Source organism: Magnolia sinica, chromosome 7, assembly GCF_029962835.1.
Source record: "Magnolia sinica isolate HGM2019 chromosome 7, MsV1, whole genome shotgun sequence".
Taxonomy (NCBI): Eukaryota; Viridiplantae; Streptophyta; class Magnoliopsida; order Magnoliales; family Magnoliaceae; genus Magnolia; species Magnolia sinica.
Window position 1 is genome coordinate 94,089,408 of NC_080579.1, and position 26,745 is coordinate 94,116,152.

Genomic DNA, 26,745 nt, shown 5'->3' on the forward strand with positions numbered 1-26,745 from the left:
ATTGCATACCAAGGAAAATGTTATCGAGTGTTTGGATAGAAAGAATCCAAAACGCGGACACACAAAAAGCCCTTAGAAATCTCTATGGTCAATATACGCATGGTTGATTTCTATGGAAATGTTGAAAGGTTAATCGTCAGTGATGAGAGGCATCTCTCAAATCATGAAGATGCCCATGACTTGGCTTTCTAGAAATAATCAAATTCTACAAGTTCTTTTCAAAATACCATATCCATGGAAATTGATTTCATTTCTAACCATTTCCAGGTGTTAGGAAATGTGGAACACCTTAGAAATAAAATCAGTTTCCATGAAAAACCTAGATTTCCTAGGTTTGAGGGGAAATTAAAAAATAAATAAAAAGAAAATTTTAAAACCAACCTTCCATTTCTCATCTTTTCCTAAAAACTATAGACATTAATTTCTCGAAAGACACTAAATCTCGATTTCCATGGCAGAGAAGACATACGAGGTGACCCTGCACACTTTAGTTTTCCTCCATCCAAACAGCCCTTGTTCTCTAGGGAGCTTTGGGAAAGATTTTTCAGAATTCTTGGAATGGCTTGAGCGATGCCCAAGTCTAACGAGGGTTTATTTCTCTCGTGCCATGGGGAGAGTCGGTAAGAAAGGGACAGAGTGGAGGATGGTCTTGTTTGAAGGTTTATGGGCAATCCAAAAGCAGCAAACGATTGGTGTTTTTGCATTTGTAAAAGGTGGGGAGGTTTTCGGCAGGCTAAGAGAGATGTAATAGATTGGGTCTTGTGTTCCCACTCAGTCCTAGGTTGCTTCGTAGTTATATTCTTTGGACGTTTTCAACCTGTTAAATTTGAAAGAAAGGAAGGAGACGGGAAAAAAAAAAAAACAGAACTTTGTTCTTTGATTCACTTGTGCATCCAAACAGTCTAATTGAGTGTTCATGGAAAGCCACATCCATTAAATAAAAAATGATGGATACATAATAAAACACGCATATAAATGTTGTGCCCAAAACAGACTCCGTATTTCTCCCATATATTGGCATAAATACATGAACGAATATTGTACAAACATTCCAGGGAGAGGTCATCTCATTACAATACCTCTGATGGAAATTTCATGGCATAAAACAGCCTTGTTCTGCATCTTTAACAAATAATTCACAAAATCTAGACAAGAACACGAATGAGGCTGCCATCCCAAGATAATAAAACAGGAAAATTGAAAAAAGAAAGGGGGATGATTCCTAACTTACACATTCGACATATACAAACATGGCATCATGACATTGATTCTACATATTGGCCCTACTGATTTTCTTCAGCGAGGTCAGACTGTGACCGGCTGGGGATGATGGTAGGTGGGGACCACTGATCTGGGACCATAAGAAAATATGCAGACATGGCCTTCCTGAACCGCTTTTTGTATTGCTTGGGTGAGATCACGGTCGGGGACGTGTTGGGCCCGCCCAAGAGGCCGGACGCTTTCACCCATGTCTCAAGGTGCTTGTCCCATGTGTACTGCCTCATGAAATCAATGATCCCCAGCACCAGCTCGTGCTTCTCCTCGTCCACACCCACCAGCAACGAGTAATCCATTACATCGATCGACTGCAGCAGCAAAATCATGAAATAAGGTACATAGTATTCAGATTAGTCAGAAAGATCTGAAATATCCTTAAAATAGTTATAAAACGATAGCACCTTCCATGAAAATTATTAAGTATCTTGCAATCGGAAAGGGTGCATTGGTTGCAACAAATATCATGGTATTTCATGATTAATCAGTCCAATTTGGTGCAGAACATCATGCAATTCCATGATATTTGGTGTAACCAAATGCACCTAAAAGAAAAGGAGAGGAAAAAAAAAGGAGAAGAAGAAAAGAAAGGAACAACCGTGAGAATTTTCTCAATCATATGCGTTCACTGTGCATCAGGTAAATTCCGGTGATTTGGGCGGAATGGATGGATGAGATGCAATAACTTCAATCCGGACAATGAAGTTTTCTGCTGGGGATTTTACAGTGGAATTATGTCGTGATTTTGCTCCCAAATGCAGTTTCAGTGGACCAATGGTGATTTGAGGAAATTGATGTCACATTATGCAGTTTTCCACCAAATTGTCATTTGTTGAGATGTCTAGATCACAGCTCTAGGCATCTCTAGGTGTTTGTTGTTTGCCACACAAACAGAATTCACTACTACGAAATCCTGGTTCGTGGTAGAGATGAGAACATTCATGTGTGGAAAAGCTTGTCTACACACTACACCTGCCAGCATGGCACATACATCAAGATCTAATCCATCCATCAGGTGGGTCCCACCGTGTACATGTTTTCCCAGAAATAAATCCTGGTCCAATCAGCATGCAAGCCCCAATTTGGAAACAAGTGGATGGGTTAGAGAACTTTTCGCCAAGTTTTTCAAAGCCGCACATCTGTTCTGCAAACTCTGGCCCACTTGACCATTGGATCGACCTGCATCTTGGTCTAGGGCATCAATATAGTGCTCTATTCTGATGGATGGATTGGATCTCGGACCTATCGTGCAATGCTGGCAAGCTTGGGGCATGTACATGAGCTTTGTTGCACACAAGGAGCGTGGGCTCAGCAAAGCTCCCATTAATCCCAACCAAGATTTGGGGTGGAAAAAGATGGACAGCGCTAGCCTGTTTATGTAGTTAACATTTTTTCCCTGACAGCCCAAACACCAGCCACGTAAAGCATGGATTGAAGAATCAGTGACTAAGAGTCAGGACTAGGCTGAGTTGGGGGCCACTAATCCAAGCCAGGCATATTTTCAATGCTGACCTATGGTTCTGAACCAGATTGGACTCAACCGAATCTGAGTCGAATTGGACAAGATGCATCTGACTCAGGCAAGTAGTCAGTCCATGATTTAAACGCCTCAGAGGCACTTGGAAAGCAATGGCAAGTTCAGTCCTATGCTTACAGCGAGAAAAGAAGTATCATTCCAGACAGCTCTCTCCAGCAACCTCTTCGCCTTATTCCCAACAAAAATTGGAGAAGTCGGCATTGCTTCGATCAGGTTCTGATCTAGAAGAACTTTATTGCTCCCACTCGAATCCGGATTATACCGTGACCGCGAAGATCCCTTGAGATCATAAAGCCGCGTTATGTTCCGCCTGAACAAAAGATTCTCCATAACCAGAACGTCCATCTTCGAATCCTTCCCTCCTTTCATGTGCTTTGACGAAACCTTTTGCACCACATCATAAAGCAAAACATTATGTTCCAAGCAACAGCAGAAATCCGAAAGGCAATATATAAATAAAAAGGAACTCAGAAAGTCTGCATTTTCGTCATACTTAACTGTCTTGCTGGGTGTTTTTAATCGACTCAGCGGAGTCCAAATCAAAAGATCAGAAGAAGATAAAAGTTTATTTCAATTTTTCCACATTGACAAAAAATACGCAAAAGTAATTTCCACACTGCTGACTTCTGCATGGGCCATGTAAGCATGGAGCTTATGTTAGGATCAAGATGCATCGATGATATCTGAAATTCAGTGGGGTTTTATTTAATTTTCCACATGGTTGCTTTCATATGAGAGTTTTTGGCTACTTTACAAAATCTCAAACATTTGTACAGTATGTCCATGAAATTCTTGGCAATTTGGGACTTGAATTATTTCTTCTATAAGAAAGGGTCACTAATCTAGATGTTAAGTCATGTGAGGTCCACATTTTGCCCATCCCCCTCAAAACTATCTTCTATCATATGATCATAGCCATCTAATCAACAGCTGGACATCTGAAGTGAAGAGAGGAGAAAAGTGAGGAAGTAACTTTTTGTGATTTACGCAACTTTTCCTAGGAATTATTTCCCTAGATATAGGTCTAATCTGCAAAAGCAAAATCTAATACTATAAGACATTGGGTGGTAGGCTTAATATGATCAACTTGAAAGCTGAAGCTGTTGTCCTTGGGTGGTAGGCTTAATATGATCAAAGCTTCTCTGTCAAATTTTCCTATTTACTATCTGTCTTTGCTTCAATGTCTGAAATCTGTGATTAGTAAAATAGATGTACTCCGCAGAGATTTTTTGTGGTGAGGAGGGTCTGGCTCTAGGAAATTCCATCTTCTCAATTGGGTGGATGTTTGCTCTCCTTATGATGTAGGGGCAGCAAACATCAGAAATTTGGATCTTGTTAATAAAGCCCTTTTGGGGAAATGGGTCTGTAGATTTGGGACAGAGACAGAGTTTATGGAGCCAGATTATTGCTGCTAAATATGGGACTGAGACTGAAGGTTGGTGGACTAAAAGATCCTCGCTCTATAGAGCTCACTACATCCGGAAAGGGATAGCAAGGGTGGCCCCGTCTGTTAAAGATAAACTCCACTTCTCTCTTGGTAATGGTAGGAAGATTAGATTCTGGTTAGATTCGTGGTGCGGTTTCCTGACTTTAGCTGAATCTTTTCCGGGGCTTTTTAACCTTTCCTCCAACCATGATATTTTAGTTAGTGACTGATTTCTTTCAGACCAGAATGGGGAAGTTGGGAGTCCTCCATTTCAAGGAAGTCTTCATCAATCTGAAATTCAAGAACTCACCCTTCTTCTTATTCGTCTTCAGCTGTTTATGCTGATTGAAGGAGAGGAGAACTCCATGTGTTGGTCGCTGGCTGATAATGGTGTCTTCTCGGTTCACTCCCTCTATTCAGCTTTCATATTGCCTGCCATTTCCGGAACTGCATCTCATGCGGGTCCGGTCTAGTTCTATGGAGTGCCTCCCAAAGTTGCTGCCTTTGGATGGCTGGTGGGGCGGAATAGAGTTCTGACGGTGGATAATCTTCGGAAAAGAGGAATGTGCCTGCCCAATACTTGTCTACTGTGTTTAAGGGCAGAAGAGTCTGCTGACCATTTGTTTATCCATTGCCATTTCTCTTCGGATATATAGTGGAGTGTTCTCTGGGCTATGCCTTCCTCGGTGGACAGCCTGTTCTGTTCCTGGCACGGCGAGCATGGAGGAGCTTTGGGTAAATGAAGATGGTGTGTTCTCCTTCTCGCGGTTATTTGGTCTATTTGGGCTGAAAGAAATAATTGCTGCTTCAGGAATAGCAGGCATCTTTTTTTCTTCTTTTTTTTTTTGGAAAAGTCACGCATGTATTAAGCTGAGAAAGATACAAGAGAAGAAAGGGGGGGCGTGGTGGGAGGGCCTAGAAGGGCTGCCAAGACGGCAACCGAGCCTAGACACCTAGAAAAAGAAGATCATAACCCTTCAAAGCAGGCAACAGGGCCGCCCATTCTACAATGAAACCCTTTGCCTTTGAAACCACCACGGAGGAGGGGAGAGCGGTGTCCCGAAAACATCTGCTATTCCTCTCATTCCAAACCGCCCACCACACGGCGAGGACGACCATTCTCCACAAACGAGCTCTGCTCTTTGGCTGTTGTTTTCTCGAGGGTGCTTGTCCGTTTTAGGGTTTGGGCTCCATAGTCCTTTCATTTTTTTGGGCTTGGGTTTCTGTTTCCGTCTCTTTGGGGCCAGTTGGGTGTTTGTTGTTGTTTCTTTCTTTCTTTCTTTTCTTTCCTTTTGCTGTTTTTCTTTTCTCCGTTTTCTTGTAGTTTCTCTTGTTTGTCTTTTATGTTTTTTTATTTTTTCTTCTAATAAAATTATGAATTCTCAAAAAACAAAAACAAAAAATACTATAAGACATTCATGATCCGTGTGTTTTTGTTTTGTTTTGTTTTTTGTTTTTTTTTTTGTATGTGTGTGTGTGCGCGCGCGAGACTTACGCTCCATTTGGGTAACAGATCCCAAAAAAATGGGATTAAGGCGGGGCTCCATACCCTCCACATCAAATTCACATTGCAAAAGCAGGCTTTCAATAAAAATCAACAGTTCCAGAAATAAGATTGAGCGGAAGAAACAGTCGCTTCTGCAATGTGCCTATGACATGTTGGGTATGTGACCGGCGAGAACTGGAACTAGGCTTAATCCCAATTTCTGCGGGATCTCCTACCAAACGGAGCCTCAATAATTTTCACGATATCAAATGGTTAGCCCTTTTGGAGCATTCCCATTTCTTCAGCCAAAATAACAGTTAAAATAAATAAATAAACCTCCATTGAGTGCTTGAAAACCTAACCGGTCAAATCTATTTTCAACAAAATGAGGATCAAGGGAATATTTCAAATTGTCAAAAACTCGAGAAAATCAAGTACTCAGAGAACTTACTCAGTGCTTGAAAAACACAAAACCAAGACAACAAAACTTGAGAACTGGAATTTTATAATAATAATAATAAAAAACTCAATAAAGCAGTCAGTTCTCATAAAGTCTGAATTTGTTTTGGAGGTTTTAACCTTTGGTTCAAAATCATGGCATTCTTCTTGCTTTCAAATCTTCATGATTACGTATGAACTTTCCTCGATGCATTAAGAAACAGAACTTAAGATCATAGAAAAGACTCCAACAAACAATACATACCTGATAAATCCCAAGAATCTTTGCTAGGCATGTGGGGCCTCCTCTGCCAATCGACTCGGAGAGATATTTAAAATACTGTGGAGCAAACTTGATAAAGGAGTCTAGCTCCGTTTTCGTTACCTGTTTGATGATAAACCTATCATCCAAGGTCTTTGCAAAAAAGACATTGCTCTTCCCACCTTGTGCCCCCCATTTTTTACAACGACTAAGTGACCGTATGAAATCCAGCTCCGACGGGCAGCAAGTCCTCCTTAAAGCTTCAAAACACTTAGCATAGTAGCATGTCACAACATACTTGACCTTACCCGGCGGACCATCATCATCAACAGGAACTTTGACTTGCATCATTTTCGTATATGTAAGCGGGTCCAGAACAAGAGAGGTCCGGCTCCCAGACATGGATAAAATGCTCTCTTCCACTGACCCAAAATTTCTGAAAGATTCGGATGAAGTCTCGTCAAACGACCGGAGAGGGTGGAAACTCACCGAGTCGTAAAATGGCAAGGAAATTGAAGAGTCTCCGCTATCTTTCAGTCTCTCCTCCTCCTCCAAAATTCGTTTTCGATACTCGGTTGAAACAAGAGCATATGCAATAACGCTGGTTGGTTCATCATCATAAACTGGCACAACAGTCTCATTGACACCCACAGGCAGCTGGAACCGCCCCCCACCACGGCGGTCCAACTCCCAAAAGGATGATATATAGACTGGATTATATTCACTGAGGACTTCTAATTTTGGAGTGGGAATCTTGTTAGAAGAACGGTGAAAGTCTAGAAGGGGCGTTCCAGTCCAGCTCGGGAGGTCATCTAAATGACCGCCCCCCTTGAAAGGTACCATGGGCACAAGAGACTGGACCGCCCCTACTCCCCCTACATCTTCTGTCTTGGGCATGGCTGCCACAGCTTCGACTGTAGATGAGTTGAGCATGTGTGCATCAGGAACAGCAGAGCCATTTTCTTGTGACATTACATTTACGGGGTGATTTTTGCCTATCCATGCTGCCTCCAAGTTGTTTGACAAATTTGTGATTATCGGAAACTGCCCATCTGAGAGGACCCTACGAACAACAGCACCAGCTTCAACAGGATCAGGTTGGTCGCTGGTATTCATGCTCATTGAAAGAGAACCTGAGTTTTCCTTTCTGCAATTAGGATCTTGCTCGCTGATTCCTCCATGATTTTTGATTGGATTGGAGATCCCTTTTCGAGTTTCATCCGATTTGGCATTTGGGGGAAGAGACTCGGAGTTGGCAAGAGTTTTGTTTGGCTTTGGAGCCAAATTCGACTCGACAAGCTTCTCAATAGAGCCAGGTGGCTTCTCCTTCTGTTTTGCTATGGAACTGCTGAGGTCATCATGAGGACTGTTGTCTGCACCAGTCGCAAAGACCAAGCAACGGTCCCATACATATGCTCGGTACAGAAAGTGCCTCCTCAGTCGATTGATTTCAAGAATATCAATGACTGGTTGCCCCTTCTTTGGCTCCTTCTTCACAGCTTTCTGGAGGGACTCCTGTAACCATGTCCAAACTCCAAACAGCAATGAGGAAAAGAAAAAATGACATTGGGTACGCTACTGAATAAGAGGAAATATACACTGTTTGATTGAGCATTTTCTCGGTCCAATAACATGTACACGTGGGGCCCATAACTTGGTGCACCAGATTGTTCATATTCTAGGCCATACGGAGAATGGGAGATACTGCAAAAATCTCCCCGATCAGATAACTGTCAACCATCCAATTGGGTTTCCATTAACGTGAAGGCCATAGCCTGTAAATAGAAATTGCCCATTTTCAGTGGATAGCTAGGATCATCTGATGGGGAGACAGGGTATGATTATGAACCATACAATGATGGGGCCATAAAATCAATGGCTTCAATTATGGAAAGGTGAGCTATAGTTGAACGATGCGTAAGCAAAGCAGCAACAGATAAGGGTGGAAAAGCTTGGGAGAGTTTGTTTCAAAATGCTAGAAAGTATAATAATAATAATAATAATAATAATAAAGAAGCTAGGAAGCAGCAGCACAAGAACAAAGCACGGTTAGAAGCAGAAGCAGCACCTTGATAGAAGGATCGGGCAACTGGTGAGCCCCATATGTCCATGGCTGGTTCGAACAGAGAAAAGCTGCTTTTTTTTTTTTCTTTTTTCTTTTTGGAGAAGCGAGAAAAGCTTCTTATTTTCAACCAAGCATCATATAATACCTCTACAAAATAAGGGAAAGAAATAAACCATGCTGTGTCACCTCGAATTCCGTCTTCTCCTTTTGCAGCGCTGCCTCCAATTCTGCAATGCGGCATCTTGGTTCCAAGAATTTCATTCCACTGTCAACTGATCCAGTGCCAAATCTTTTCTCCACGATTTGGCGCAGAGCATTGAATACTTCGGTAAAGAAAAGTTCGGCCCTCTCAGCTAGCTGTTACATGGAAGTTTATCCAATGAGTGATGAAATTTTCAAACAGTAATGAACTTTTTAGTGACCACTTTAGGGATCAGCAAACCTCATCTGCTTCTTTCTGTATCCAATCCTGATGTTCGTAGTTGAAATCGAGTTTAGGTGGCGGCAGGTAAACGGAGTGAACATCAATGGATGCATACCGAAAGCAAGCGACCATTTTCCCAAACCTGTATGTTCACGAATAGTCATGTGATTAAAAAAAATAAAAATTTTAAAAATTTTAAACAAAAAAGAAAAAAAGAAAAAGAAAAAGGGTACGCACGGAAGGGGATGAAATTTCAACCAAAACATGAAAGTAAAACGAGTGCCACAATGGCTACTTCCAAAATAGCCACTGAATAATACCCTCCACACAATTCAATGGAAAATACAGGTCATTCATCAGGTGGTCCCCACCGCATGTGCTGTGGTCTAGAAATCAGGGTGATCAGGTCATCAGGTGAATTACAACATTGGTGAATGTAGACCATTGGCCAATGTTTTTTAACAAGAGCTTTGGTAAGCCCAAATGCATGTGCGCGTGCATGTGCCAGCATGGCATGATAGGTCCAAGATCCAATCCATCTATTAGAACGGCAAAAGGGGCGGGGACACCCTATCGTCATATATATATATATATATATATATATATATATTGATGCAGTAACCCAAGAATCAGATTGATCCACTGGTCAGTTGGGCCATAGTTTGCAAAACAAATGTACAGCTCTGAAAAACTTGCCTGAAGTTTCCTAACCCATCCACATGTTTCCAATATTGGGGTCCACATGATAAGTGCACCAAATTTATTTATGGGGAAAAATTGTACAAGGTCAGAACAACCTGATGGATGGATTCAATCTCAGACCTATCATGCCACGCTGGCACATGTGTGGTGTGTACATGAGCTTTATTGCACATGCATGTGCACTTAGCAAAGCTCTTTTAAGCATCCATTCTGTACTGTGTGACACATCTGATGGCCATGCCACATCACATACACATTAAGTCCCACCTGAGGAAGAACCAGGATCCCACATAGAAGTGTACCATTGGCACAAGAGGAGAGTAAGAAAGATGAACAAAGACATACCATTACCCACACACACACACACACACACACACACACACACACACACACAGAGAGAGAGAGTTACCCATAGAACCGAAGACAGTCTCTATGTAGAGAATGACCACAGCTAGCCACCCGGCTTGCAGCAGCATGATTTGAGAAGCTGAGCTCCAGAAATTTACCAAAAGACAAGCCCCAAGCAGCATCAGACATCACAATTCTTCGGGTTGCAGGTGGGAACCCATTAGCCCGAGGACACCGCAGGCACCTGTGCCACATCCAGATCTTGCCATCGTGTTCTCCTGGCAAGGCATTATCCGGGAGCTTCTTAACGGATATTGTGAGGCTGCCCTGCCGATGAGTATAGCAATGAACGTGCGCTTCTGTTGGCATCTCACACGAACGACAACGGAAATTCTGGTAGGAACAACTAGCATTAGCAATCTTCAATTGGCTGGTTGTGATTGAGAGAGAGAGAGAGAGAGGAACAACTAAGATTAGTCTTCAATTGGTTTTGTGATTGAGAGAGAGAGATGGGGGTACTTCACCGAGGAGACTGACACAGTGACTTTAGAGGAGATTCGCAAGATATATGTGCAAGATCCGGGCCATTCATCAGGTGGGGACACAACGGATGCACTCATCAGTTGGGCACATGATCATTGTCGTCATCATCATCTAAGCCTTATCCCAATTAGTTGGGGTCAGCTACATGAATCATGTTCTGTCATTCCTCTCTATCAAGGGCCAAACCTTCCAACGTCTAATACATAATATGCATGGCTGACCCACCTGACGAGCTGACCAGCCAGATTTTTGAGACAGTGCAAGCTCATGGTGGAGCCTGCCTAATGATCATCCTGGATCTCGTGCAACCGACCATGTTGGCAGATGTGCCACAACTCTCTCCTCAATCTGCCTTCACTTGAATCTCCTTAGGGCCTGTTTGGATTGGTGAACAAAAGGCAACCATGGAAAGGAAAACGGCTTCTGTAGATGTAACATTTCCCCACTGAGTACAACAATAAGGGGTTGTTTGGAGCATGGGATTAGATGGGTTTAAGTGGGATGGGATTAGCAAAACATAATAATTACATCGTGCCAGGGATTGTCTGTAATCCCATGGCTTGGAGCCATCCCACCTCGTGTTTGGAAGAGAAGGCCTCTGGAATGGAAACGGATTGGCTACTCACCTTGCCACTACCGGTTGGTGCTCTATGGGCCCCACCATGATGTATGTGTTTCATCCATGCCGTCCCCCCATTCTTTCAAATCATTTTATGGTATGAGCCCAAAAATAAATTTGATCCAAATCTCAAGTGGACCGCACAGTGTTGATTAAACGCCCACCATTAAAAACTTTTTGGGAGCCACAAAAGTTTTGGATCAAGCTGATAACTGTTTTTTCCCTTCATCCAAGTCTTTATGACCTAATCAACAGGTTAGATATCAAATAACCATTACAGTTGGCCCTAGGATATTTTTAATGGTGTAATTCAATCACTACTGTTTTCCCATGGTGTGGTCCACCTAAGATTTATATCTACCTCAATTTTGTGGTCAAGCCCTAAAATTATATTTCAAGATGGATGGACGGCATAGATAAAAGAAATACATCATGGTGGGCCCCACATAGCACCAACCACTAGGCACATGAAATCCAACACTGGACTGCAGAAATCCCTTGCTTCAGCGCAGATTCCAAGTAGGGGCTTCACAGCCCATGCCTACGTGAGTCCAAACAGGACCTTGCAATGATCCATAGGATCTTAAAACCCACTCACACCTAATCCCCTTTAAACCCATGCGCCAAATGCCCCCTAAAGTAACCTATAGAAAACTGTTTTCCTTTCCACAGTCTTCCTAAAAAAATAAGAAAAAAGGGTGTTCTCCTTTTCTTCCAGAAAACTTCATAATCCTCCTTTTCACACTCCCTGAGAGACAGATTTCACTTTTTGACCATTTCACATTTTCCTGAAAATCACGGAAATTAAAACAAACAACCCTTTTTTAGGGATTCCTTTCCATGAATTTCCTTATCGAAGGTTTTCCTCAGTCGCAATCTTTTCCTTTCCAAATATACTTTTTGGATTCAACCAATCCAAACAAGCCCTTTGAATTTTTCTCACAGAAAACACATGGAAACATAAAAGCATACTACCTGATCAAAGAGATGGTCACGTAAGAATCTCCCCAAAGGCTTGTCGAAGCTGCCATAGTACTTGATGCGGAAGAGATGCGCACGCTCGCATACGGTCCCTTTCCACACACACCGGGTGGATAGAGAAACAAGAATACTCTGATGATCAGAAGGAGATGGGGGGAACTCTTCCTTGGCTGATGCTGGATCATCACGTTGGTTATTATCTTGATGGAAGGAGCTCAAATCCGAAGAACCCAGTTGATTTGCGGTCTTCTTCCGCTCATCATTCTGGATAACAATAGCCATGACCCCACCTCCATCTGACATCTCATGGTCCCGGAAACCATTACTAGGGGCCACACAATCATCTGTGATTAACCCACCTTCAGCCCCAAAATTTCCTCCCTCACAACGTGGTTCTTCATAGCTCAATTTACTACGCACTTCAAATGCAAAATACGAAGAGAACCCATCATAACAATTAAAGGCTGAATGCCCCAAAGGAGACGATGAAGAGAAATGACCCTTCTCAGAAGGTAGCTTGTGGTAAACCGATGAAGGGTTCACAAATCCCGATGCAGCTTCTGTTAACTGAGAACTCGGACCTTTAGATGCATATGGCATTATTGCCTCCTCCATTTTGGTAGTGGACGGGCTGTTCAAGGGTAAGGATGGGTCCGACATAAGGACATCGTTGGCCCTTTGGGTATCTTTATCAGATTGTGGCTTGCCACCAGAAGGAACCGTGAAACCCGGTATCGTGGAAATGGACCTGTCAATGCAAGAGGGTTTGTCTGGCAACGCGACAGTTATTGGGGATTTCAAAGGAAGTTCCGGAAGAGAAGCGCCTTCATCTGCAAGAAAAGAAGTCTCCAAAGCCAAGTGGTAGGCCGCAAAAACTCCATACTGGATGACATGTTTCACTTTCTTCAGCTCATCACCATTAGCTCCCTTGAGCAAAACCTGCAACAGATGCATAAAAAAGCTCTGTGAGATCCTTCTTATGATGGTATCTTTTCATACATGTCTGAGATTCATAAGAGAAAAATGCAACAATCGCAGCAATGCGTGTATTTCCTGAAGTAAAGAAAAGAGAAGGTGGTCTCAAGTCCAACTGGTTGGACCCCAATGTATGATCCACCTAGCAGATAACTTCCAACCTATTAAGTGTATGTGAAATCCAATCATTCCAATAGGTTGTATCAAAGGATCGCCTAGTGAAAAAATCAGACCTATCTACTCATCGTGTGGGCCACACCATAGAAAACAATTTCTAGCCATCGATAAATAGCAAAATACAAGTGTAGTCTACTCAATGAGTGCATAAAGTTTATTTTACCTAAAAGATCTGGTGGTTTGGGTGTTGGATCTTCGAGGGTGAATGATGCTTCACTTGGGAAGTGATGATGGAAGTTCCTCGGAATTCTACCTCATTTTTGTGAGAGCCACTACACAAGGTTATCCTCATGATAGAATATTGGACGGGTTGGATGTTTCACATGCGTGTGAAAGGTTTGAAGTTATCCACTGGGTCTCCGCTTGTTAGATGAGCTGGTAGAGACAGTGTAGTGTGTGTGAGTGATCCAGGGTTCAATCCCTGGTAGTGTTATCTTTCAAAAAAAGAAGTTATCCACTGGGTGGACCGTTAACTCATAGTCCAACCAATTAGATCTGAGACCTTCTCAAGGAAATAAAATAAAATAAAATACAATATTCTGTATATTTCTAGAAGAACCCTGTAACCGCCACTTGCAAGAATAAGATTTTGAATCCCACTCTCCCCGCAAGCTGCATTTCATCATGTAGGCAAGTGTACATGCCATCAAAAACAATAAATGTCGAAAAAGGATGGACTTTAAGAATGTTGACATTTTCAGGACTTACAGTGCAACCGAACGGCTTGGGGCAGCCTTCGAAAAACATCAACGTCTTGACCAATTTCTTCCCATTCTGCCCAGCACTGCCATGCTCTTCCAGAAACTTCTCCACGTGGAATGATTCGCAGTGACCCAGCTTCGGCGATGACAGACTATCAATGGAAGGGATGATTTGTGCACCGGTGCAGCGGGCTATACGCTCCAAGAGTGGCCGTTTAATATTCAGAACAAGTGAGATGTTTTTTTCAAGCAGGTATTCTTGGGCATGACGGGAAACAGATTTCTCTACCAAGAGGACATCAGGCTGATGAGCATCAATCCTTGTAACTGCCATCTTCAGATGATCCATTTCCTAGAGAAGATTCAAGGTGTGAGAACAATAGAGAGACAGAGAGAGAGAGTGGAGAATGGAGATTTATATGTTCCTCGACCCGAGAATGGGTATACTATCTTCGGTCCTCAGTTTGTACAACTAGGACCATAGATCAGAGATTCATACTCAATGATCTGGTGGGCCCCACAATAAGAATCCTAACACCCAAATTGGTAGCATCAAATGGATGGTGAAAAATGGATGCAATGAATATTCCACTTGGCAGGAAAAAAAAAAAAAAAGAAAGAAAGAAAGAAAAAGAGGAAGTTTGGAAGGCCTGAATCTTCCAATCTGGGAGATTTTCGGAGATTGACCCATCCACGGTGGGGCCCAGCAGATGAACTGTCAGGATCTCTGAACCACAAGGAGTACATGTACAACTGAGGAACCAAGTATTATTATATTCATATCCTTGAGAAAAAAGATCATATAACTACTGGAGAGAATAAATAAATAAATTGAGGGATTGAAGCACCTGTTGCAGCAGGGTATCAAAACTCGACAAGTGATTCGTAACTCGCTGGTATTCGAGAGCTCCTCCGAGTATTAGAAAACGGGGATTGTTTATATTTGATGTCATACGTCTGTGTGCCACATTTTTCTTACAAACAACCCCCTTCACCACCATACTGAGGAAAATAGGGGAAAGAAGCTCCATCAGATGAGCGCGTAATTACAAAGGTAACAAGGACAAATTTTGCATTCTACTTTCGCATAGTTAATGTATGAGATAATTTCGAAAGTGATTGTCACTTCTAAAGTATATAAATCACTTATAAATTATAATGTAATAAAATCACTTTCTAAAGGAATTATAGAGTCCTGACACATCACGACTGAAGAGCATCCTGATGCCCAGACCATACAAGTGGTCAGTGGTCCGTGATCCAGACCATTGATCGGATGGATCCACCATGGATGAAAGGTGGCCTACCAGATTGGAAGTCCCAAGCCGTTCAAACGTCATCCATTATTTCCCTTGAATGTGGAACCCTTGCAGGTTTTTTTTTTCTTTTCTTTCCTTCTTTCTTTCTTGATCATATATTCATAGGCCATTTTGGGCAATTTGGCAGATCCACACTTACCCTGGGGCCCATCACATAAATGATCTGGACCACCAATTGATAAGCCCCCACCTGCAGGACACAGTTCCTGTCCCAATGCAACAGGGCATGCGAGCACTTGATATCTAGAAACCAATCAAGGATCTGAACTAAGTTTTCCAAATTCTGCAAAGCCATGACAAAAACTCAAAAGCCAAACTTACAAAAGAAACACCAAGTCAGTAAATCTAACCTCCCACTGCGGCGCCCACAAGCTATGCACTTGACCTTCACATAACCACCAGGATCCATCCCTCCTCCTTTGCTCATGTCTGGCTTAAGGAGAGTCGCTGCCTCCCACGACAAAGACGTGATTATATCCAACCAGCTTTCCCTGTCATCTTCTTCGCCCACAGGGAGATTCTCAGCCTGCAAAAGCTGAGCTACCAAAGCCCTGAAATGCCCATCTACGACATTTTTCATGGCCTTGCGGTGCTCTTCGCTCGACCGTTCCTTACTCCGGTACTCCCCACTGCCAAAGCTGCTCGAAGAGCGTAGAGTTTTCCATTCCCCCGATGCATCCTCATCGTCGTCATCATCAAATATAACAGCTCTCTCATCCTCTTCATCTTCCGGCTCGGGAGGGAGCCAAAGTAGCCCGTTGTTTTCAAAATCCACTGCCTCAGCGGCTGTGTTCTCCACACCATATATAGAGGAGGAAGCATCCAATTCATCACAATTATTGTGTCCTTCTGCTTCTTCCCCAATCTTCTCAGGCCTTGCCAAGACTTGCGAACCCAGGCTCTCATGTCTCAGAGAACTCAAATCTTTAGCATCGGCACTTTCTTCTGCAGGATGCACCTTATGTGATCGGTATGCATGGTCGATATCATCAAACTCAACTTGCCCATAGTAGTCATCTGATGGCTGAAATTGCCTCGTTTCAGAATCTGAACGATATGCACAATATTCATCGTCGTCATCATCACTCCTGTGACCAAAGAACAGAACAATAACCAAACAGTCAACAACAATGATAATTGTAAAGCTATCCAACAGTTTCAAAAGCACATTTTTAAATGCTGGACGTGGAATTAATGTCTCAGACATGGCAATCACAAGAAACTCAACAAGATGACAAGTCTCCGTATTAACATTTTACAAGGTAACAAAATTTGCAAAGCCTATATGTGGCCACATGCACCAACATGAGCTTGTCCAGGTTGTGCATGAAAAGGGGCTCATCAGGTAAATGACATGGCCCACCTAAACAATCCATTGGTTTTGTAAATGTGTGGTCCTTTTGACAAGTTGACTAGCCAAATTTTGGGCCATTATTCCAATGAGGCCCACATGATGCATAGTTCAGATGTCCGATGCGCTTGCCAAGTGGTACAGAAGTATAAGCAGAGATATGCATGCCAGCATAGCAAGACTCTAGAACGACAAAAACGCATTATTACTGATTGAAATGTGAGTACATGTCTGAATCACATGAGTGTAGCTTAGTTGATTCATAGACCACAAAAAAGGAGACATGAGCATATATACCTGTTCCCAAACCGGTCAGGAGACGGATCACCAATGTCAGCAACAAATTCCACGTTCCTTCCAGATGTCACCATTTCTTGCTTATCGGGATCAGGACCCACTTCCACTCGTGCAGATTGGCCCAGGCTAAGACCGTTGTCGTATTGGACGTGCTGATAAGAGCCGGTCGAGTAAGGCATGGAAGAACCAACTGTGCTGCTGCTGTTACCTGTGGCTGTGCCACTAGACTTGGTACTGACCAAACTTGTCGCTGAAGGGGAAGGGCTAAGATCCGGACTAGACAATTGCATCCCATTATCGATCCCCACTATCCCCTGTTCCCATTGCCTGAAACAATAGTTACATACGCGGATCCTCTCCCACTCTTCCCGGCCACTCTTCGGGTCATCAGACGGAGCGGGGATTGAGTTTGCCGTGCACTTTGCACAGAAGATGCGCCCGCAGAGACGGCAATGGTGTCTACGGTTGAAGATTGTGAATTGGGAATCACACTCATAACATACCAGACAGCTATGATCAGGCATCCAAAAGTCCCTTGACAGATTCGCAGGTTCGGACCTCCGAGGAAGCCAGGATTTCACCACGCCGACAAGCTCAGAGAACCTCTGGTCAGGGGTTTCCATCGACAAAGGACCCTCCGAACCCCACTCATCATGAAATGCTCATCGGCCACTCTTGAAATCAAATTCTCTAATCCCACACTTTTCAAAACCGTCCACCGATCAAATACAAATCACACACTGAATCCAATTATCAAAAATTCCCACACCCTATAATTCTCATCACCAGATATCCGCCAGCTACGATTAAAACCTTTTGAAATCAAAATCGGACAAAATTATGATAAAGACCTTTTCAAATCAAAATCCAACAAAATCCTAATTCAAACACCCACTGCCAGTTATACTGCAGTTCGTGATCCGCGAATTCAAAGTCCAAAAAGAAAATGAATCTGGAACAATTAAACTATAGCTCTTCTTGTATCACCTACAAAACCTCAATCCAGCTCCACAAAACCCTAATGTTGAAACTCGATTTCGAAACCAAGAACGCCCAGTCCCCACTCAAATGAACCGAATCCCAAAACCCCGAAACAGAACAGAACCCAAAACCAATTCCAAATCCAAATCCCCGAAAACACCCAACTCCAATTTCGCAAAGAAACCGAACCTGTTTCTCACCAATCACTTTATGCAGACCGAGAAATTCACACCAAACTCAATCCGAACTGCCTACTCAGGTCAAATCCAATCCCCAAACACTTCAAAGATAGAAAATAAAATTCTTACAAAAAAAAAAATAGAGGAGGAATTTCCCTTCAATAGTCCTCAAACACCATCAAAATCTGATCTTTCCATCAGACAAATGCATGAAAGCCAAAACCAATCTAAAATCCCTCTCTTCAAATGAAAATTCACAACCAAACCAATCAAATCCAATTCAAATCACAATCAGATCACGGAACCAAACCAAGAAAACCACACGAACCTCTCTGCCGATCCCTGCCAATCTACGCCACGAAAACGCAATCCGTAAAAGACGCAACAGACCAGACGACTCCAGGAGCAAAACCCATGAGCAGAATCCGGTAGAAATCACGAAAAGCGATCCGGAGACAATCGAGAAGGTTTGAAAAACAGGAAGAGGGGGTTGCTATGGAAGATCAACCGGCACCTGTAATTCCTCGCATTTTCGGGAATTTGTAATAACAAAATCTCTGAAAGTGAAATTTCCAATCCAATCACGGAAATTACAGCAATAATTTCAATAAAAATTCAGGAAATTCTATCTACCTGAGGATCGTTCTTTTTCTTTTCTTTTTCTTTTTTATTTTTCCTGTGGCAGAGAAAGAGAGTCTTTATACTGGAAGCGATCTATTAACCCCAGAGGTCAGCAGCGTACACCGCGGGATCACCATTTTAAATTGTGCTTCCGCGATTGAAGTTGGTGAGTGAGTAATCTGAACCGTTCAAGTGGCGGATTACATGATGGATGCTGGACAAGGGAAAGATATGTAGATCTGTTTTTGTTCCTGGACGCTTGATAAGTGGACCTGAAACGTAAACCTTTCTTGAATGGTTAGGATCATGTGCAGTCAGAGAACTGACCCCTTATGGCAAGCGGCCCCATCCTTCCCGCCGAGTGTGTGGGACATATGGTCCGTACAGTAGGTGGGCCACGCGATGAAGAATGCATTTCTCGGAGATGAGGCGGATCCAATCATTAGGTGGGCCACACCTCTGTGTTATTTAGACCGTTGGACATCCAATGAGTTCGATGGTGTGGCCCACTGATCAATGGACCACCCTGACTTTCCTGCACAAAGCGAGCTCATGGTGGGGCCCACGGGTTCGACTGCTCGGGACGCGGATTAGATACTGACAAGGTCAGCAGCCAAAATTGCTACTTAAATGACGTCACCAGGCTATGTGGACCCAACCATGATGCATGCGCTGTATCCATACCGTCCAATCATTTGTAGGGATCGTTTTATGGCATGATAGAAAAGAATGAGATTGATCTAAAGTTCAAGTGGACTCACCGTAGAAAACCGTGGGATCAGTCACACCCACCGTTGAAACATTTATAGGACCCACCGTGATGTAGTTTTTAGATCCAACCTATTCATGAGTTAACATAGAGAAAGATGAAGTGAAAACAAAAATATCAGCTTAAACTTCTGTGGCCCCTAAGGAGTTTTAAATGGTGGATGTCACTCTCCCGCTGTTTTTTGTGGTGGGATCCACTTGAACTTTAGATCTATCTTATTCTTTTTTCTCATGTCATAAAACGATCTCTCCGAATGGGTGGACGGTATGAATACAACACATGCATCATGGTGGGGTCTACAGAGTTTAGTGACGTCACTTCAGTAGCGATTGGGCTACTGACCTTGTCAGTATCTACTCCGGGCCGTACTGCTCGATGGTCCTGCAAAGCGACGCGCTGAGAAGGCGTGGCTGTCCCCAACTGGCTGAAGGTAATCGATCAGTTATGTTTTGTCTGGGGCCCATCTTATGGTGGTGGGCCCCAGTTTTCGAGCGGTTACAATTCAACGGTTCATATCCTCCGGTGACAAGTGGGATCTGGTGCACTCCCTTTTAGAGAAATTTAGAGGCGATTTTATTAGTATTATTATTAGTTAAAAATCGAAATGGGGAATCTGGAGATAAATCAACGGCTGTGAACGGCTGACACTGATCGTACGATCACAGCTGCATCGCATGAAGGGTTGAAAATAAAACAAATGGAAGTCCCTAAAATATCCCCAGCAGCTGGTGAGGCAACTCGAGAGCGTAGCCAGCTCAATCATATTCCCCACACGTTCTATGCTACACGTGTATTCATATGGGTCGCTCATCATGTATGAGACAAACGGATGGCCAATAGTCCATATTCATTTCAATGTCCCGATTGGTCCCTTAATTCGGACCACTGATCAAATTTAAGGGCCTAAAAATCTCAGCCATTGGATATAACCCTTTGATTTGTGGCCTAGAGCTAGACAGTTCAGGAGAGTGATGTAACAACGGTCCACATTCAATTGATATGGGATTTGGTCACTCGAATATTCCAATCTGAAACGTTCCTTTTGGGAATTATTCATCCGTGATGGAACTCAAAGAATCAATGGTCTGGATTACCGAACCATTGGCCCTACTTGCCAGTACCAAAAACCGCGTGTGTATTATTAAAAGATGCGGGACATGCATCATAAAATGCGACTTAAGAATTGAGCCGGAAATGAATCCAGTACAACTCTTGTTTGGGCACAGGATGTCTGGGCCCACCAGGATGTCTGTTTTACATCCACCGATGGAGCAATCCTGACCATCCAAATGATGGATATCAAATGGAGGGCCCAAAGTAAAACATTGAGTAGTCTCGATTCAAGGAACAAAATAAGATGGTTACTATTGTCGGTGCCACTTACGTCACGTGTTAGGATACATTTCTGACCTGGTCAGATTGGACGGTCTGGATTGCCATAAATCTAAGGGATGCATACGTGCAGACGAGGATTTAGATAAACCCCAAAAATGTCCTAATCAGAGAAAGTCCTATCTCTTGATCTTTGGTTAGTCGAATATGGACGTGGATTGCTAGCTGACCTCAACATCCTGTGGGCCCCACCTAGATGTATGTGTTTTAATCACTCCGTACATCCTATTTTATCTCTCATTTCAGGGAATCAGCCCAAAATTGAAGTATATCTAAACTTCAAGTGGACCACACCATAGGAAAATAGTAGGGATTGAATCCTTACCGTTGAAAACATCCTAGGCCACAGGAGCCTTGGATCAAGCTGATATTTACGCTTTTCCTTTATCCAGATCTGTGTGATCCTATCAACAGGTTGGATGCCAAATAAACTTCAACGGTGAGTGTCACTGTCCCACTTCTTTCTTTGGTGTGGTCCATTTGAGGTTTGGATCTCACTCATTTTTCGTCCCATAGGATAAAATTATCTCGAAAAATGGATAGACGGTGTGGATATAATAAATACATCTTGGTGAGCCACGGAACTTTGCCACGTCAACACACCACCAAAGTCGGTAGTGCATCGCACATCACGCAATCCGCTTCCTTAGAAACATCCATCCATCCATCCTTGTACAAGAGTTAGGACACACTGAAATTAAGTGGAGGCAAGTAATTCTAACCGTCCAATCAATGTCTCTTTTGACATGAAGGCAATAAACGGGCCATCTCTATCTCGACCGTACATCTTCGAGTCATCGCGAGGTATGGATGAAAGGTTGCTATCAGGGGAGCGGGTGGTGCGGTGCACACTTTGGTGAGACCTCGCGGGTTACCTAACGTTGTGTGATTGCGTAAATAACACTCAAACCAGGGTCGGTTTGAAGTTTCGGACCAGGAGCAATGACTGGCAATCATCGCACAATCCCAGCTGCATCCCAAAAATGAATTAATCCCGAGAATACCCTTGCTATTTGAGTAATTGACAATTCGTGCCAGCGTGGTCCATCGTTCGCTGATTTCGACCATTGATCTGATGGGCCACACCGTTGGTTGATTCTTCCCGCGATATCTCCCGTATGAGAAAATCTCAGCACTAATTTTGGGCCCAATTTATTTGAATCTGAACCGTTGCTGCATTTCTCATTTCACCGTTCGTTTGTAGGAGGAATTATATAATCCATGGCCCATATAAGAGTGTACACGAGTTGGAATTCTGAGAAGTGAGGCCTATGATTTGGTAATCCAGGCCGTTGGTCTGTTCAATCCCACCGTTGATGTAGCCATCCCAAAAATTCCCTAGATTTGAAAGAACAAATGACCAATATTAGGACCATTGTTATATTTCTCTTGTTGAGCGTTCACACTTAGGCCAGACATCAAAAGGTTACGGTTGTCCTCCCAAGGATTTTTTTTTGAGGACTAGTACATCAACAGTGGGAAGGGACAAATAAACGGTTTGGCTCACTTATTCATGGCCCCACATGTTAGAACTGGAAAGCCATGTATAGTGTACTGGTCAGGATTGTTCTATCAAGGAGATCTTCGCGATGGTTGGCTACGGCTAGCTAAAGGTGAGGACCACTCGAACATGGCATACTGTAATATTTTGTCCAACCCAAACAGTGTCCTGAGGCATCCACGTAGGATTTGTCGTAAGACCGTTTACTTAAACAGCTCGTATGTGGGGTACCACCAACAAATTAACCCAAGTTAGCCCAGTAAGGCGCACTAGTCTGGTTATGATCGGACCGAGTGCGGGCCGTCAAGCCAGATAACTTGTTTGCACTTGGCAATAGCCTATGCGGGCCGTGCAACGACCAATGAAGGTCAGAAAAATATAAAAATTGGGGAAACCGCAGATCTCACTTGGCTTGTGGTCCATAGCGGACCACAAACTCAGTAGACGCCTAGAAATTAATTTTTCGTGCCGTCCTAACGGCACTAGCCGAACGCAACTCACCCTAGCCTTGACCCAAAGGCTAGAACTTAAATCTGGCACTTTTTAAATGAAACTGAGATATTAGGCTTTACAACCGTCAGATCTCTTCTACATTTACGGTGAAGGCCTAAAATATTTTTTTACGCCCATCCACAAAATCTGGAACCTGATCGTGAAACGGTGACCGTTGATCGAAAATCGGACATTTGCGATAAAACCCCACATCTGTTTGCCTTCAAACTTTGCACGGCCCTTCATCGGGCTATGAGGCTCCTATCCTATAAATTTGGTGGCCAAGGGGGCATTAGAACCGCCCCAACAGCTAAAATGGACCCCACAGGACTATTTAAATATTGGAACCGTACGATAAAACCCCGCATCCATTTGTCTTCAAATTTTGCACAGCCCCTCATCGGGCCATGAGACACCTACACACCAAATTTGGTGGCCAAGGGGGTGACAGGGCTGCCCCCAAAGCTAAAAAGGGACCCCACAGGGCCATTGAAAGGAATTGTTGGAACTTAAGGTCATTTGGCCCAAACCTAGGAAATAAAGCCCTAAAGCTCTCTCACTCACTCACTTCCACAAAAATCTCAACAATAAAAGAGAGAGGAGAGAGTAAGGAGAGAAGAGAGAGAGAAAGGTGTGAGAGAAGGAGGGAGAGAAGGTGGGTCATAGTGAAGTTGTGGCCCTAGGGAGTTCGAGTCTTGCAACTCCTTACCTCTTCCTTAAGGAATCCTTTACCCACAACCGGAAGAAAAACTCACCACCGATTGGGTAGGTAAATTCCTCATCTTTTTGGAAACCCCTTATGTTGAGAGAGGATTTGCATGAAATCCTAATATGCAAATGCATTGCCTCAGGATTCCGGCCAATCAACTCCGAGTTCGACACTTCTAGGTCATTTCCTAAGATCTCAACGATCCATAGGTGCGGACTATCATTCTTAGGTGCCCTATGTAACATCCTGAATTTTCACTGTTTTGGATTCCCTAAAATTCATTAATTTTTATTTTTTAATTTTATTTGATTAACCTAAATATTACTTAATAACCATTAGCACTCAATGTCAGTGTATACAGGGGTGGTACCAGTAAAGAGTCGCACCAGTCCGATTAATCAGCCGTAGGAAGCCAATGAATCCACCCGATCACTTGAACATCAGGTGTAGCATAATGTCCCGCTCAACCAGAACAGTGTCTTGGGGCGTCCACGTAAGATTTGCCACATGACCGTTTATTTAAGCCACTCGTAGTGAGGTATCACAAATAATTAGACCAAGATTAGCCTAATTGAATAGGTCAGGCGGGTCCTGATAGAACCTGGTGCGGGCCTCCAAGCCAAATGACCGTTAACACCTAACAACAGCCCGTGCAGGCTATATCGCGATACGGGAAGGTCAGAAAATTATAAAAGTTTAGAGGAGCATAGATCTCACTGGGCTTGGGGACCATCGCGGACCACGGACCTAGTGGACACCCAGAAATAAACTATTCAGGCTGTCCCAACGACACTTGCCAAATGCAACCCACCAATGTTAGAATTGGAATCTGGCACTAGTAAATAAAACTGAGATTTCAGGCATTTCAGCTGTCGGATTTCTTCCAAATTTGCAGTAAAGGTTTAATGTATTTTTCTACGCCCGCCCACAAAATCTGGGTCCCGATCGTGGCATGGTGACCGTTGATCGCGAATCAGACCCGTGCGACCAAACCCCATATCCGATCATCCCCAAATTTTGTATGGCCCTTCATCGGGACATGGAGCACCTATCCTATAAGTTTCATGGCCAAAAGGCCACCAGAACTACCCTGATTCTCCAAACAAGCTTTAGACCGCTCGTTGGTGGGCCACTAGTTCCAAAACTATAGAATAATGTTCATCTCATTGGGCTTGACGACCATCGCGGGAATCGGACTTGGGTACAGTCCAGAACCGGTCAACTTGAGCCGAAGGACGAGTGCATGAGAAGTGCAAATACCCTAAAAGAAGGAGTTGGAACTTAAGTGAATTGAGTCGTCCACTCTTATGCAAAGTTGAGGATTTCGGACCGTCAGTTTGCGACCAAACTTTACCCATGGAGTAAGGATATTTCCCTTCTCATATCTGTATAGCCGCGGCCCTGATCGACTATCGGTGACCGTTGAACAGACTTCTTATCATATCTGTCGATCGGCGTATCCAAATAGCGGGCCGATCATATCCATACGTAGATCATCATTAAGGCTAGCTATCCTACGGTGTATATTGACTTGTACACCCCATAGTGGGCCCTACAGGCTAGAAAGACCCTCTCATAGGTCTAGTATAGTAAAAACCTAGCACTTGGGGCCATTTGCACCAAATCTGACATTATAAAAGGGCCTCATTTGGGGCACCCCTCTCCCCATACGAATTTGCCCTAAAGAAGGAAGGAGAGAAGAGAGAAAAGGGAGAAGAGAAAGAGGAGAAAGGAGGAGAAAGAGAGAGGAAGAAGAAAGGAAAGGAGTATGTGGTATGAGGTGGGGCCCAAGGAAGCACAACCTTGCAACTCTCTACCTATTCTCCAAAAAAACCTCCATCAAACCTACCCATGCCAAGAAGCAGAGGTAAGAATGATATATTTCTCTTCAATAGAGCAACTTATTGTAGATTGCTAGGCATTAATGTTGTCTTTCTTGATTTTGATTTAGAAAATGGTGGTTTTACCCAAATCCCCAAACCTTAAGATCTCAAAGAATGGAAATCTCCCCTTAAGGTGCGGACTATTATCCTTAGGTGGCCTAGCACCAATTATAGTTGGAGTTTAATGATTTTGTTTGCTTGGTATGTTGTATGGAAGAATCTAGAGGAACCTAAGAATGATATGTTGTTGGATTGTATGGAATGACATGTTTAGTTCTCCTTAATGTTAAATCTTGCCTCTCATGATCTAGTGTATGGATGATTACATGCTCATGTTGTTTGATTTCCTTTTCTCTCATATGTGCTGCTTCTTAGTGTGTTGATTCATTATTCTTGTGTAATTGATCCCTTGAGGTGTAGAAAGTGCTTAACTTCCTCACCAACCCACACCACACACATACACCTTATTCATGATATTTATAGTTTGCTTGCTAGAGAAATTTGAATTGTATGTTGAGCAACATGAGAACATGGTGATGAATATGCTTGATGTTACATTGGTAGTTGGCATGCTATGAGTCATTATTCCTACCCTTGGGTTGGTCAGGAAATGAGGAGAGCGAAGGTGGTTCCGTTGGTAGGACCACCTTGAGGCTAAACCCAAGGGTTTGGGCGAGTACGTGTGGGCGGCAATAGTTAGGCTACATGGGTCGCTTGTACCCGATGTCGTTCCGCCACATACTTGTCTAGGCTCGTGCGGTTTAGTCCACTGGCTGATCCACCTGGTTTGTTAACCTTGTTTGCTCACATATGTATGGAAACTGAAACACCCTACCACCGTTTTAGCCTATCGATACCGGATGAAATATTGATTTGCAGTCTCGTGAGCCGGGCATGGTAGAATGGGACACTGTGTCCGAGCTGTCGACCTACGCTTGGGTGACGCGCCTCCCCGTAGTGACCGCGAGCGACCCCACATTCAGCACCCCCCATGTGCTTGAAGTCGGGGATGGAAAAAATCCGACGGGATCAAGGATCGCGGGGTCTTGGCCTCACACATTGGGGGGTCTTGGCCTCGCAACTAGTTTAGGGCATTTGATACGTAGGGTGTATCAGATTCCCAAATCTACTGGATGAATAGACTTAACTAAGAACCTGATTAACATCATCATTGCATGGCATTAGCTAGGTTGGCGACTCGGCAGTCCAGGTCGCACTGAGGGAGTGTTGGCATTAGCGATCATTAGATATTGTCGCACGAGGGAGCATTGTGGTGAGGGCATATATCATAT

At 43.4% G+C, this 26,745-nt stretch overlaps 1 protein-coding gene across 1 annotated transcript; it reads right to left on the reverse strand.

The window, feature by feature from the left end:
- Positions 1-913: 913 nt before the first annotated feature.
- Positions 914-18,775, reverse strand: LOC131251774 (1-phosphatidylinositol-3-phosphate 5-kinase FAB1B). Its single transcript, XM_058252715.1, has 11 exons — positions 16,927-18,775; positions 15,629-16,366; positions 14,808-14,961; positions 13,967-14,311; positions 12,101-13,045; positions 10,025-10,356; positions 8,932-9,055; positions 8,676-8,846; positions 6,428-7,939; positions 2,930-3,196; positions 914-1,586 (listed from the first exon to the last, which is right to left on the reverse strand). The coding sequence occupies exons 1-11, from the start codon at positions 17,547-17,549 to the stop codon at positions 1,284-1,286; spliced, it is 5,514 nt and encodes a 1,837-aa protein (XP_058108698.1). The 5' UTR covers positions 17,550-18,775; the 3' UTR covers positions 914-1,283.
- Between the last annotated feature and the right edge of the window lie 7,970 nt (positions 18,776-26,745).

Excerpts from the sequence above, each read along its gene's own strand:
- LOC131251774 (XM_058252715.1), bottom strand. The coding sequence starts at position 17,549 with ATGGAAACCCCTGACCAGAGGTTCTCTGAGCTTGTCGGCGTGGTGAAA. Across the intron at positions 14,962-15,628 it reads TGTGGGCGCCGCAGTGGGAG|TATGGTGGTGAAGGGGGTTG; the intron begins GTTAGATTTACT and ends TATTTTCCTCAG. Across the intron at positions 1,587-2,929 it reads ATGATACTTCTTTTCTCGCT|TCGATCGATGTAATGGATTA; the intron begins GTAAGCATAGGA and ends TTGCTGCTGCAG.